Below are 14,267 nucleotides of genomic sequence, written 5' to 3' on the forward strand. Positions count from 1 at the left end.
TGCGACAATACTATAGATATAATTATGGCGTTGTGTATTTTGCACCATTTCTTAAATTGCGAAAATATTGTCATTTTGAAAGCATGACTGAGAATTTGATGACACGGCATAAAGTATTAGGCAAGCTATAACTACCTTTCTAAGGCCACACCAATAAATAAAAATAATTTATATAACTGAAAATTCGTTCCAAATCTTAGCCGTGCATTGGCAATCTTGATCAGTTTCGCTCGTTTCTGTCGATTTTTGAACTCTGCGTCTCTTTGCAGAATGCGGCGTGGGGGACGGAGATAATCCATGGCTTTGGGCGCTTGAAGCCTGGGATATCAGGGCGATGAGTGGTCTTAAATGAGAGTACAATTTCGGGAGCGAGACTCTTCTCTGTAATTAAAAAATGTTTTGAAGGAACGTATTCGATTTTGATTTAAAATTTGGAATATAGCCAAGAATTCTATGAATCGGCTCAAAATGGCTCCAAATGCGCCTTCAGCTTTTAACTCACTCCTAATAAAAGCTAATGAAATTTATAATATAAATAAATTGAAGCATCAGTATTTGTTCTTTCGCGTTATATTATTAATTGCTGAGCGCACGTCTTCCCAACAAAAAAATTTGAAGCCAACTTGAATAAGTTTAAAATATACGTTTTCTTGCGCAGACCTAAGAGCCGCATAGTTTTCCTTCCACAAGTCAAAAATAAAAGCCTTGAAGTAGGAGGTCCATATAATATATTCATTGATTGTTACTATTTTAAAAATATAATTTAAAGTTACCGCTTACCTTCGCTGCTGTATCAGCTGTTTGTAGGCATGATACTTTCATATTTATCATAACATCGATATGCAAATCGATAAATCATCGCATGCAACACGAACTATTCGGGGCGAATACCTAATTTTTTGAAAAATTAAACAATTGTGTTTCTTTCAGGCCACATTTTTAGCACTATAAAACAATGTAACGTTCGTAATATGTATGAAATGTGGACAGTGGAATTAGGCTATAAAATACAATAATTAGTGGTTACGAAAAAAATATGTGCAGAAAACAGAAAAATATTCCCATAGCCGATGTAATGTAGAAACAACAGCTGTATGTCCCGATTGCTGCATTTTATTCTAACGGTTATACTAAGTTATAAAAATAAGCGTCTTAATGAATTAATTTTTTATTGAATTTGTTTAACCACACAGTTAAAAGTTTTGTAGGAGTATGTAAAATTTCATTATCGATAAGAAAAACGCTGTAAATATATCGATAGTATCGAACATAGCACAATATCGATTATTTAGCAGGCCACTATGTAATTTTCCGCGGACACGGCATGTTTGTTGCGTGACTTTATTGTTTGTTAATATAACGAGCCGGGACCCACGAATTGCAACCACTCAACAGGTGCAATTGTTGTTGTGCTCATGGCCGAAGTCAAGGATTGGCGGCCGTTTGTTTATGGCGGTCTGGCGTCCATAACAGCCGAGTTTGGTAAGTTAAGAGCGGCGATGATTTGTGCATTTTGGTTAGTTCCAAAAAAAAAAAAAAAAGAACCTGGTGTAAACAAACATTGGTCTGATGCGCATGCACATGTCCATTTATATGCAGGCACATTTCCAATCGACACAACCAAGACCCGTCTTCAAATTCAAGGACAGAAAATCGATCAAACCTTTTCGCAATTACGATACCGTGGCATGACAGATGCATTCGTAAAGATCTCAAGGGAGGAGGGACTCAGAGCTTTGTATTCAGGGTAAGTCAAGTCGAATGCAGTCGAAGTGACCCAATAACGTGCTAGTTGCATACACTGGTGTGCGTGTGTAAAAAACTGTTTTGTGTGCATATTGATAACGAGGCACAGCGCTTTAACGCCAGCTAAATGAAATGTAAATCGTCTCGTGTTATAATCCGTCAAGTTTTCATCGCATGAAATGGCCAGTAAACTTTGGCCCTGCTTGATGATAAGCACAATAGCAACCCCTTAGACTTTGTGTTCATAAACAAATGTGTATTTTTATTTGATAAGTAATGCTTGTTCTTGTGTTGCAGCATTTGGCCAGCGGTGCTGCGACAGGCCACCTATGGAACTATCAAGTTTGGCACCTACTACACGCTTAAGAAGCTGGCCAGCGAACGTGGCCTGCTGACCGACAATGACGGCAGTGAGCGTGTTTGGAGCAACATCATTTGTGCGGCGGGTGCAGGCGCCATTTCATCGGCCATTGCGAATCCGACGGATGTGCTTAAGGTGCGCATGCAGGTGCACGGCAAGGGAACCGATCAACTGGGCCTGCTCGGTTGCTTCAGGGAAATATACAAATATGAGGGTGTGCGCGGACTCTGGCGCGGCGTAGGGCCAACGGCGCAGCGAGCCGTGGTTATTGCATCCGTTGAGCTGCCAGTCTATGACTTTTGCAAGCTGCAGTTGATGAGCGCTTTTGGCGATCAGGTTGCCAACCATTTTGTGTAAGACGCAAACGCAAATATTTCCAATTCTCTAATCTAAAGAATTTTACTAATATATCCCATATTTTCAGTTCGAGTTTCATTGCCAGCTTGGGCAGCGCTGTTGCCTCGACTCCAATAGATGTGATTCGTGTAAGTAGAGTAAAGTGTGAAGCGTGTGTAAATCCAAAAACCATTAAATAATAATTTCGCCATAGACCCGCCTGATGAATCAGAGGCACGTGACAGTGCTGAACGGTGGCTTAGCCACTGCAGCTGCATCACCAGCGAAACTTTATAGCGGAAGTCTGGACTGTGCTGTGCAAACAATTCGTAACGAAGGCCTCTTTGCGTTATATAAGGGCTTTATACCGACTTGGGTACGCATGGGCCCCTGGAACATCATATTTTTCATCACATACGAGCAGCTGAAGAAATATTAGCATCGCCGAGGATCGAGAGACATCAAGTACAAGATGTATTCAGCATTCAAACCAAAAATATCTTTTTTTAAATAGGAACATATTTGAAATGAAATCAAGTCAGGGAGTAGCCACGAAAGTGCCTGTTGCATGTTGACTATTTAATAGCCAGAATGAACCTCCTTTACGGACGAATTCATTTAGTGAAAATGTAACGACAATTGAATTAATTAGTATATGGCCGCGCGCATTTAAGGTATTCGCATTTTAATCAAGCTTTATACAACCTCTAGTCTTTAAAATGCTATTCAGTTTCTAATGAAATTTCTTGTATTTCCTGTTCTCAGCTCTATATTTGTAGATCGCATTTGGCCGAACGCATTTAGGAACTTATATTGTAATCTTAAGGAAAACTGTGACAAACACTAGTTTAATTTAGCTCGTGCAAGTTTAGTTTGAAATTATAATTTAACACTCATTTCATTTATCAAAACAATTTATTGAATTAGTTCGAACTTCACACGAATCTTTGCTGTAAATATGTACATTTAGTAATATATATATATATATATATTCATATACGACATACCAAACAACGATATGTTCACGAGAAACAAATAAACAGATCAATCGAAATCTCATAAAAAAAGATTTAATTTATTAGTTGTTGCAAAAATAACATGAATTTCGATCAAGACAACAACTTTTTTAGTTTAATCAAAACATACATGCATACAATGAATTCATATAACTCATGTATATATATAAAAACATTTTATATAAATTTAATGATATAATCTAACGTTTCGAGAGTCAGATATGGCGGTCCACATCAACCGTTCTGGGCCAGAAAACTGCCACAATCACATTAAATTACTTGCAATTTGCTCATTATCGCTCGACATAAGAAGAATGTTATTAATATAGTGCAAATGCTGGGTATATCTCTATATATAAAACTGTTTGTCGTGACTGACTGATTGACTAATTGGTGCTTAACCCACAGCCTAAGCCATAACAGGTTGCCAGCTGATCACTTATAGTTTAGTTACCTTGTGCAATGGAGATGCACCTTAAGAAGGGGTTTTGTGAAATTCCACCCGCAAGTGTGAAAAAATCGCGAAAAACGGAAACTGTTTTGTTTTGCATCCGTTCGGTCTTAGGTTCATTTTCAAAGCTCTTTGAGAAAATTTATCAAACATGTTGTTCGCCGCTCTAAGAAAATGTGTGTTAAATGTCTAAGCAATGAAATTTTACTTTCATTCCAATTTAAGGCTCTTTATTCTTTATTTTAATTAAAAATTTCTCAAATGCGGTAATTGAATGAGAGCACGAAACTTGCCACGGGCAAGGCCCGAGTATATATATATACAAACATATCGACATATAAACACTTACATGTATGCACGCATATTTACATACATACAGATAATGATGAGAATCGCAAAGTGAGGCACTATTTAAATTAGATTTACAAATAAAGCTATCAATAGATAGGACGTACAGATGTTAACTAGTCTAGAATTAGGTTAAAATATGTTTGCAATAAATGGTTAAGTCATCGATGGATGCCCCGTTTCTACGACTCGCCAAATTTATTATTATTCCGACTTACTCTGCGTAATACATTATTATATATATAGATTATAGGCTTCCATGCGGTTCTTAACCCTGCTCGGAATGTGAAATTGAGTATATTCGTTTTGTGAATAATGAAAATTAATATCCCCCTTAGAGCTGGGGTCCCTGTGAGCAGAGTAATGCGCAGCGGCATGAAGTTCTTACTGCCCTTTCTTTGTTGTCGATAAGGGCATTACTCATATTTATCCGAATGCAAATTATTATATCGGAAACTATATGGGCTCCGTTATTTGAACAGTACTGCTCGAAGCATATTGTGTCATGGATCTGCAGCAGCAATTGGGAAGAGCTTTAGAGCAACGGGATTCGCGAAGATTCGAAGAGGCCTTAAGTTTAGGCGCCAATCCCAATGAGCGCGATGGTCGCGGAATAAGCATCTACGAGAAATCGCTGTCTACCGCCGGTTGTGTAGAATTTATTAGGCTCTGTCTACGGTCCGGATGCAGTGTACATTATGTAGGTGGGAAGGCCTGGGAAACACTCTTAACTTATACTCATGAAATGGCCACTTTTAGATGAACCAGCAAAAGCAGAAGGCAGCCATTAACTATGCTGTTGATTCCACGGACAGTGAGCATGTGAAAGTTCTACTGGAGCATCAGGGAGTTCCGGTGAATCACAAATACAATGATCTGACGCCACTAAATGCCCTGGCGAGAAACTTAAGCAGGGAGAATGCCAGCCAGACAAGGGAATGTATGAGAGAGCTCCTTAAGTACGGTGCCTCGCCCAACATTCCGGACGATAACGACATGACTCCGCTGCACCGTATTCTGCTGAACAGACAGATCGAGCACCAAGAGAAGGAAACAATGGTCAATTTGTTTCTCAACGTAGTTGACATAGACATTGACAGCTGCTGCGATGGGGAAGTGCGGCAGGAACTGCAGGAACAGATGCCCCATCTGGTGCTGCCGCCAGTACGTGATGGGAGTCGCGATTTGATTTCCGGCAGCGTTGATAATATCCGCGAGCAGCTTCTTCGTGAAGTGCACAATGACAATGTAGAGCGTTGCGAACAATTGCTGTCCAGGTATCAGCGTAATAAATTGGAGTTTCTCGAGGAATGCATCATATGCAGGAGTCACGCCGTATTCGACAGCCTTCTACAAACAGACATTGATATTAATGAGGAATCGAAAGTATATGAAAGGACAGTTGTTGAGATTGCCATAGCATACGGTAATTTTTATTGTCTCGCCAAGCTGCTGCAGCACGAGAAGCTGCGGCTGTCTGCAAATCTGGAGCTGCTGCATCAGCTCATTGCCAGACTGGACGAGCGATCCGAATATAACCGCTGCAACTATGTGGAGTGCTTTAAGCTGATTCTGGATAGCGGCCAAGTGAACGTCAATGAAGCGGATAAAATTGACAGGACACCACTCCACTATGCTATACTATATAACAATGAGTTCGCCATACGGGCCCTGCTCCAACATGGGGCCTACCTGGGCGCAAAGAGCATGTCCAAGGACATTGCCATACAGGGCATCGGGCCGGAGCTGCTGGAGAATCATTTTGATGAGTGCATAAAAGTCAACGCAATGAGTCGAGCCGATAAATATTTTACGATTGTTTTGGACTACACTAATCTAAAGCTGCCAAGCGATATGAGATCGAATATAGAGCACTATGAACTGGAGAGTATTGTCGCAATGGGTGCATCAAGGAAGCTCCGTCATTTACTCAATCACCCGCTTATCAGGACATATATTACTATTATGTGGCAAAACATATCTATTCTATTTCACTTTTATTTTGTCGCTTCCTTTATATTTAATATTCTCGCCATAGCTAACATATTGCTACATTTTCGTAAAAGTATGCCAGCTAATCCTAACGTAACCATCTTGGGTCTACTCTCTCGGACAGGCATCGGATATTTTGTGGTCTGTGAGCTGATAAATTCGTTGTTGAGTATCGTATTTTGGTCGACTGGCCGATTTTTGAATGTTGCCCACATCGTTATGTTAGTCCTTAGCGACATTATGGAAAGTAATCCTCCGACATATAATACACGAATTATTGCAGCATTCACAATTCTATTGATAGGCCTGAGACTAACTAAGCTTCTGGGCTACCTGCCATACTTTTCCCTATCCACGCACGTACTGATGCTCAAAAGGGTATCCATGAGCTTTCTGATGAGCTGCATACCATACTCCATCTTGATCATATCGTTTGGACTATGTTTCTATATACTGAACTTCCATAATCTGTCCGACAGGAATGTCCTTGAAGCCATCTTCAAGACGATTGTCATGTCGACGGGTGAATTCGACGAAAGCAACTTGGATTACCAAAATAATTTCTTCAGTTGTGTGTTCTTCATATTGTTTGTTACCGTTATTTCGATAGTGCTCATGAATTTATTGGGCGCCTTGGCATTTGATGATACTCAGGTATACCGCAGGAGAGCACTACGATATATGTATGTTCCATATTATAACTAATCTTGTTTTTCCTTATAGGCTATAAAATCCCAAGCTGAAGTAAATAGTCTTATTTGCCAGGCTAAATTGCTAAGCTGCTATGAAGTGTTTCTCACTAAGCCCTGGCGTCGCCTTGAGTCCTTGCGCAAGCTTTTACATCGTTTACTAAGGATCAAAAATACTAGCATACCACAGACGGTATCCGTCTCTCCGAATAAGGAGGATAATTTCAGCGGAACTGGTAATGTCATATGCACAGGACCCCTCCAAACTAGGTACAGAGGAATGCGTGGCTCAGCAAATATCATAAATAAACCTATGGCAACAGATATTACCGCTAATTGTGTGGAAATGAAGCCATTAACTCGATTAAGCAATCCAAAAGATCCATTCGATTTGAGGTTAAGCTATAAAATGGTTACACCGATGCTTCAGATTATTGATCGCAAAGCGAAAGCTGAGCAAAATGAATGTTAATAATGATACAAATATTTAATATAATTGTTTATCAACTCAAGTGTTATCTTTTATTTCGTAAGATATTTTTTGCTCTCACATCTGTTAACACAAGCAAATTATTTGATTTATAGATGCTTTGTTTATTATACACAAAAAAGTGAATATTTGAACTTGTAGACACTGATGGATATTAGTAAAAAATTTCAAATTAAAGTAATAAAATTAAAATTTTTCAAACTCCAAAAACTTAAATGTACGTGCATGTACATATATGTATGTTTATGCCAGCGATGATTTGTTTATTTTTCGATAGATTCAAATACGTTATCAATTATCGCAATCTTTCGATTATAAATGTATAAATTTCTGTGATGGCAGATCGCCACACTTGTTGCATATGTATATGACTGAAATTATATGTTTAATTCGCGATAGATTTAAATAACAACTATCGCGATCTTTCGATGAATGTATCAATTTCTGTGTTGCCAAATCTCCATATATGTAACATATGTATATGCCTACAATTATTCGTTTATTTAGCGATAGATTCAAATAGATTATCGGCTATCGAAATCTTTCGACTATAATAGCCTATCGACAAATTGCCGTCCTTAGTCAAACTAACGGATTTTTTTGGTGAATCTGTGAAAGTGTTTTTGATCACGTATTACTTATCTGATGGATTTCTTGACAGCTCTATCGACGGGCGCCACCGTTGAAGTTGGTGAGAATACCTTAGTTACCTGAACAAGTAAATAGTTCTTATGCGTTTCAGTATGTGACAACGGAGTATATGTGCAGCTTGATGCGAGCTGTAGCCGCCAATCCAAGCAATTGGTTGGGCAAAGTGTCGCATGGCTTTGTCGGGCAATGCTTCAGAGCGCTGGGCCTGAAATTCAACATCAGCGTCGAGGCATTCCAGCAATCGTATGACCATCCGTATCGCGAAGACAATCTAAATTACATATTCAATGTTGTGCCGTTTGTATTGAAGAACGTCGACTCGTTTTTGGATCAGTTGCCGACGGCGTTGGCAGCTTGTGAGCGCCTAGCTGCCCAGGATAGACCCAGCTCCTGCTTAGGCAGCGAATTCTATGATTTAGTAAATCCCGTGCTCTGCTACTTGCGCGTGATTCGCGTCTGGACAATGGTGGTGCTTAGTATAACAGATAAATTGCAGCTGAAAGACAAGGAACTCGACCGTTTTCTATGCGAGCCCCTGGCAAGAATGTCCTTCAGCTTGCTCCGAGGCCTGGCTAAGCTGCTGCCCGACTATGGGCAAACGTATGAGCTTCTCAAAGATAATTGCCTTAGCCTTGCCGTGCTCGCGCGCTATGGCATATTGTAAGCTCGATGTTGGCTCACGATCTGATCTCTCCTACTTATTATACATATATTTTTAACAGCTACGAAGAGACTTGTCAGTTTATACTTAAACCCATGCTGGACATGTTTGACGAGCACTTTCAGGTATTTTGTGGGGCTACCAAATCTGCTCTGAATTTCATCTATTGGATTTTCAGATGCGAGGTAAGGCAACATGCTTGATAGATTACACAAGACTTAAGTTTTCAAGTTTACTTCAAATATTTGGCAAAAATATGATATCATCTGTATTTCTTCCCTCAGATGACCAACAAGGACAGCTATATTCAGGCATACCAGTTTCTGGAAACGATGCTGGATAGATTTGAGGCTGGACAGCAGCGCGATCCATCGGGTAACCTGTATTTGCGTCTGTTCACCAATGAGCTGATCACTGACAAGTACCTGGGAATTCAATTTGAGATGCTGCAAGTGAAAAACTCGAATCCTTTATTGCGCGCAACACTCCAATATTTGCAGACGCTGCAGCGGCAAGTTTGATTAATTTACACTGTTTAATACTACCCACATACTAATTGCCTTTATGTTTAGCCACTTGGTCAGCACAGAAATCTTTCCACGCCGCTTTCTGGAGCAAATCTTGTTGATATTGCTTGACGTTTCAAATGCTTCGAATACGGTTTGCTCTTTGGCCGCAGAGCTATATGTAACATTATCCCAGCGCCAGTATCAGGAACAGGAGATCCTTGTGCACATCGTGGAAACGTTTATAAAGACGCAGAGTAGCGTACGAAAGTGGCGCAGTTATGAGCAGTTTATGACTGTTCTGCAGAGCTATCTCGAGAAGCTGATAAATCCCTTTCCGCCTATGCAGCACTTCAAGTTTTATATAAATGTGATCAATGCGGCAGATGTGAGCGATGAGTTAATCCTATTCACTGCCCATGCTGCATGTGCACTGTTTGAGTATTATACAGCGCATTATGCTGAATTGGAGATAGCCCGCCAGCAAGTGCACAAGCTGCTACGGCAGTGGCCAAATCTTGTTCAGAGCTCTGCCGAACGGCCAAAAATTCGCGCTGTGATCTATGGAATCTACAGTGCAGTGGACTTTGAAGCCGTGGCACAGCACAAGCCCAACGTGAGTTTGTCATTAATTTAATCACAAGCTTGAAATGAAATTGGTTTTTCTTTTTGGCAGCTGATTTGTGCATTGGAGAGACACTGCTTGAATATCTTCCTGGACGATGAGACGCTTAGCGAGTCCGAATACTCAATACTCTTCCCGAACATCTGCCGTTCGATAGAGGCGACAGGGAATGAGCATCTATTGGTAACTGCGGCGCTAGCCTTGCAAGACCGATACGCTGAAATTTCTGTGAACTTCATGGTGCACGAGCATTCTGAAATTCAACCAGAAATGTTGCAGGAATATGGTAAATGCGTACGCTGTCTTTATTCACTGCTCAAACAGAACAAGCTGCGCGGCCACCAGGTGTGCGATATGTACCAAACGCTAGCTATGCAAATGCTGCATATAGTTGTCGCCAACGAGCACTTGGGTAGGTCAATCTAATCTATATAATCTTTAATCACGCTCTTATCTGCCTCAAATATCCGCGCAGCTCTTTACGGCTACGAGTGCTTGGCCTTAATGCTGGTATTGTTGCATCAGGAGCGTGACCAGGTGGAAGATATGCGCGAGCACGTAGCAAGGTCTATGCAGCTGGCTGAGATGTTGCGAGATGTGTGCGTACGCAAACTATGCAACATTTTACACAATTTGGCACAAGCCAAATCCCTGTTTTGTGCCATTGTCGTGCTGCAAGTTGGACTCCAGCACAGCTTGCCCTTGAATGCGCTCACCTATGATACGTTGTTGACACAACTCTCCGATTCAACGCTTGCCATGAAGGCATGCGAAGAGCCACTGACCTTGAGATACGTGCAGGAAATGCACTTGTGCTTTCGTCAGTTACACGAATGTGAGCTAATTGGGTTGCCTACCAATCGCATATGGAAACCGCTGCTGCAGTACAAATTAGTAAGACAAAATAACCGCAGAGACAAAGCATTGTCAATGTAATGAAAGTTCATTTTCTGCAGCTAACAACAACACCGGATTATGTAAGCCCGGAGTTGGAGCAGCTAATAGTTGTGCTTATTAAGCGACATATTGTCACTTACGCACGTAACCTGTCTGTCATTCAGCTGCACGTTTGCAATGAGCGATCCAATAAGCAGCGTGTGACATCTGCACTGGCTGCCCATATGCGTCTTGTGGATGCACATGCTAGTCTGAAGGACGCGTGGTTGCTGAAATTACACGTATTTAATGCATCTTTGCAGTTATTGGTGAATAGGCTGTCTGTGCGGCGCACAGAACCAGCCGCCAAAAAGCCACGTAATCATCTTTTGCCACTGCGTCATTTGCAGTCGCTGGTGAATACGCTGCGACTCGAGGAACCCCACTTTATTATTATGTATGCATGTGGCCTGTACATTTCTCTATTATCTTTAATGAAATTGTATATTCGCACAGCGCTCAACTGCTTAGCAGTCTAAAGGGGAATGCTTTCTCTGATGTCGATACCCAGGAAGTGGACAAGTTTATAAAGCAGATCAGCGCATACAAATACCGTTGCGATGATGAGCACGCTAAGGCCGTATCTCATGGTGAGCTACAGTCCGGCTTGAAACCTCAGCCGCCGGGTCCTATGACGATGTGGCAGGCAGAAGCATTCAGTTATTTAACAGATAATGCAAAGCAAAAGGATTCCTCGCTACAGCAGCTAGAACTAACTAACGACGATTAAACCCTAAACTTAATTGATAAGAAGATTTCTAAGAATCATAAAATATTCTACATTTCAAGAACTGTGCATTTTAATTGTTTTTAATTTTGAGGTCGCGAGACTTTGTTAATAATTTCAGTTGAATTACAAGGCGAACAGAAATGCCCAGCAAGCAGAGAAAAAATAGCTTTTACTGTTTATAAATGATGTTGAAATTAGGTAGGTGTCCGCGTCATATACTTCAAGACATGCTCAACCAGTCGTCAGTAAGAATTTATAATAACAAACAATTTGTTTTCCTGCTTTCAGTGAGATGAGAAATAGGATGTCTTTCAATGCTGAAGCTTGTACAGCTACTTCCCATGCCGTTGATGCAGTATGTGAAGCGGAACGTTTGGAGCGTAAATCTCTGGTGCTATGGCGGCGACCATTGAAGACCTTAAAATATAGCATATTGGAGCTGCTTGTAATGCTGCGTAGCCTTGGAGTGCGACTGCTGGATCGACGGTTTTTGGCCAGCTTGCTGATCTTAACAATTGTGTATAAGATGCCGGGACCCCATGCATCCTATATGCAGCTCTGTCGGAAAAATATGGGCTTCACCGTTTACTGGTTGGGTCTGGGTCTGCTGTCCTCGGTGGGCTTTGGAACTGGACTGCACACATTTCTGCTATATTTGGGACCACACATTGCTGGCGTTACATTGGCTGCCTATGAATGTCAGACATTGGACTTTCCAGTGCCGCCCTATCCGGAGCAAAAGATTTGCCCAAAGGAGCCATTCATCCATAAATTGCCAAACACATGGGAAATATTGTCCAAGGTGCGAACCGAAACGATGCTATGGGGCGTGGGCACCGCTCTGGGTGAGCTGCCACCCTATTTTATGGCCAGGGCAGCACGTCTGTCCGGCAAGAACCTGGATGAAAGGCAGGCATCTGCCGGCAATCTAAATCTATTCGATAAAAGCAAACTACTTGTGGAGCGCGTCGTCTTGCGCATCGGTTTCTTTGGCATCCTCTTGTGTGCCAGCGTGCCAAATCCATTGTTTGATCTGGCTGGCGTGGCGTGTGGCCATTTTCTGGTGCCATTCTGGAAGTTCTTTGTGGCCACGCTGATCGGCAAGGCCATTTTCAAGTCGAATATACAGCAGCTGATCGTGATAGTGGCCTTCAGTGAGGATTTGGTCAGCGTTCTGATTGATGCAATTGGCCAAGTGCCATTGATTGGTGCCAAAATCGAGGCGCCCATCCAAAGCCTCCTAAATTCGACCAAGCAGCGTATGCACCGCAAAGCGAACTCTGATGATCCATTCACTGGCCTCAGCCTGGTGGCGCATCTCTTTCAGCTCCTGGCGCTGGTCATTGTTGCCTACTTTGTGGTCTCAATGCTGGGCGGTCTGGCCCAAAGGCGTTGCAAGCGTCTGCAGTTGCAGAAAAGGGAAAAACTTGCTCAGGAGCGTCAAACTGACAAAGCTGACAATAAGATCTTAACTGAGACACACAAATCTTCGCCTAAAATTCAAGAAAGTATTCAGGAATTCAAAGACTAATCACAATTCATATACTAACCATACCAAGCCCCAATTATAATTTTGGAATATATGATCTGATGGTGCCTGGGTCCCATATCCATGGCAACAATTGGAGTGGCAGTTGCGAGCGTTTCAAATAAAACATTTAAATCAAATTTGTTGTATTATTTATTTTTCAGTATCTCTTTTAAGTTCTGTTTTTAATTTGCATTTCTATTGTTGGTTTTTTTTATATTATTTTTTAGGTAATTCAATGCCATCATATTTAATATCCATTGTACATTTACATTCAACAGCAATTTAACACAAAGCTAAGCATTTACTTAATGCAATCGATTTTTATTTGTAATATTTGAATTGAATTTATTTCTTAATACATTTCGTTCGCTTATCAAAAATGAAGCTACAAATTGTGGTTCGACTTCAACTAAGTACACATGACTTTATATGGCGCTAGTCTATGATGTTTTTCGAGGTAGCCGGCGTTGCACGGCTGTTAAAAAAAACCATACTTACATGAGTACTTTTCCACCCATCTTACATTCGGTATATTACCCATATGCACACACACTCCTACGACTACAGCTAAATTTCGTCTAACATTTGCACTACAAATTTATATGCATGACCATCCATATTTGTGAGTACTACTCGTTTATACCCTATTTAGTTTGCTCTGTCGGGTCGTTTAGTTCGGCATATCTCTCTCGGAACATTCCTCATACTGTAAACTGAACCTAATATTATGCGAAATATTGTATTATTATTATTTTCTTTTTTGATATGATGCACATGATGGATGAATACTTAGTATAAATGTTTACAATTTATGGTATGAATATTCAAATAATAAGAAACATTCGATTTGTGTACGATGATTCAATTGAATTTCTTAATTTTTTTGTCAAAACGGTCGTACTATATTGCTGATAGTTATACAAGATGACAATTAGTACTTATTGGGAGCGTTTTATTATAGAGCTTTAATATCTAAGTACATACATACATATACATACAAACAGACGTAAAGTTTAACTATTTGCGGCAGAGTCTATTCAATAGAGAGAGAGAGAGAGAGAGAGACAGACAGAGAAAAACAGAGAGAGAGAGATAGTGTGATAAAGAGAGCTTTGAAAATATATTCAACACATTTGAACATTTACAAATTGAAAATGAAATATTCCCAAACAATTTGGGCTAATTATGGTACTCAGTG

General features: G+C 40.7%; 4 protein-coding genes across 5 annotated transcripts; all 4 read left to right on the forward strand.

Moving 5' to 3' along the window:
• The first annotated feature begins 1,300 nt into the window (after positions 1 to 1,300).
• Bmcp (uncoupling protein Bmcp mitochondrial) lies at positions 1,301 to 3,510 on the forward strand. The gene is made up of 5 exons (XM_002048581.4): positions 1,301 to 1,482; positions 1,600 to 1,747; positions 2,044 to 2,460; positions 2,532 to 2,592; positions 2,658 to 3,510. Exons 1-5 carry the CDS (start codon positions 1,416 to 1,418, stop codon positions 2,880 to 2,882), a joined length of 918 nt encoding a protein of 305 aa, XP_002048617.1. The 5' UTR covers positions 1,301 to 1,415; the 3' UTR covers positions 2,883 to 3,510.
• Positions 3,511 to 4,732: 1,222 nt separating this feature from the next.
• On the forward strand, positions 4,733 to 7,519 carry LOC6623764 (transient receptor potential cation channel protein painless). 2 transcript variants are annotated; one of them, XM_002048582.4, is made up of 3 exons: positions 4,733 to 4,958; positions 5,018 to 6,904; positions 6,974 to 7,519. In XM_002048582.4, exons 1-3 carry the CDS (start codon positions 4,764 to 4,766, stop codon positions 7,409 to 7,411), a joined length of 2,520 nt encoding a protein of 839 aa, XP_002048618.2. In that variant the 5' UTR covers positions 4,733 to 4,763; the 3' UTR covers positions 7,412 to 7,519. The 2 variants fall into 2 exon arrangements, with proteins under 2 accessions (XP_002048618.2, XP_015031565.2); XM_015176079.3 differs by having other exon boundaries at positions 4,835 to 4,962.
• Positions 7,520 to 7,975: 456 nt separating this feature from the next.
• On the forward strand, positions 7,976 to 11,638 carry sunn (sisters unbound). Its single transcript, XM_002048583.4, has 9 exons — positions 7,976 to 8,116; positions 8,172 to 8,740; positions 8,803 to 8,926; positions 9,026 to 9,252; positions 9,314 to 9,863; positions 9,924 to 10,284; positions 10,348 to 10,766; positions 10,829 to 11,205; positions 11,265 to 11,638. The coding sequence occupies exons 1-9, from the start codon at positions 8,075 to 8,077 to the stop codon at positions 11,536 to 11,538; spliced, it is 2,943 nt and encodes a 980-aa protein (XP_002048619.3). The 5' UTR covers positions 7,976 to 8,074; the 3' UTR covers positions 11,539 to 11,638.
• An 80-nt stretch (positions 11,639 to 11,718) lies between these two features.
• On the forward strand, positions 11,719 to 13,206 carry LOC6624566 (vacuole membrane protein 1). Its single transcript, XM_002048584.4, has 2 exons — positions 11,719 to 11,736; positions 11,827 to 13,206. Exon 2 carries the CDS (start codon positions 11,831 to 11,833, stop codon positions 13,067 to 13,069), a length of 1,239 nt encoding a protein of 412 aa, XP_002048620.2. The 5' UTR covers positions 11,719 to 11,736; positions 11,827 to 11,830; the 3' UTR covers positions 13,070 to 13,206.
• The last annotated feature ends 1,061 nt before the right edge of the window (positions 13,207 to 14,267 follow it).

Source organism: Drosophila virilis, chromosome 3 (genome assembly GCF_030788295.1).
Source record: "Drosophila virilis strain 15010-1051.87 chromosome 3, Dvir_AGI_RSII-ME, whole genome shotgun sequence".
NCBI classification, from domain to species: domain Eukaryota; kingdom Metazoa; phylum Arthropoda; class Insecta; order Diptera; family Drosophilidae; genus Drosophila; species Drosophila virilis.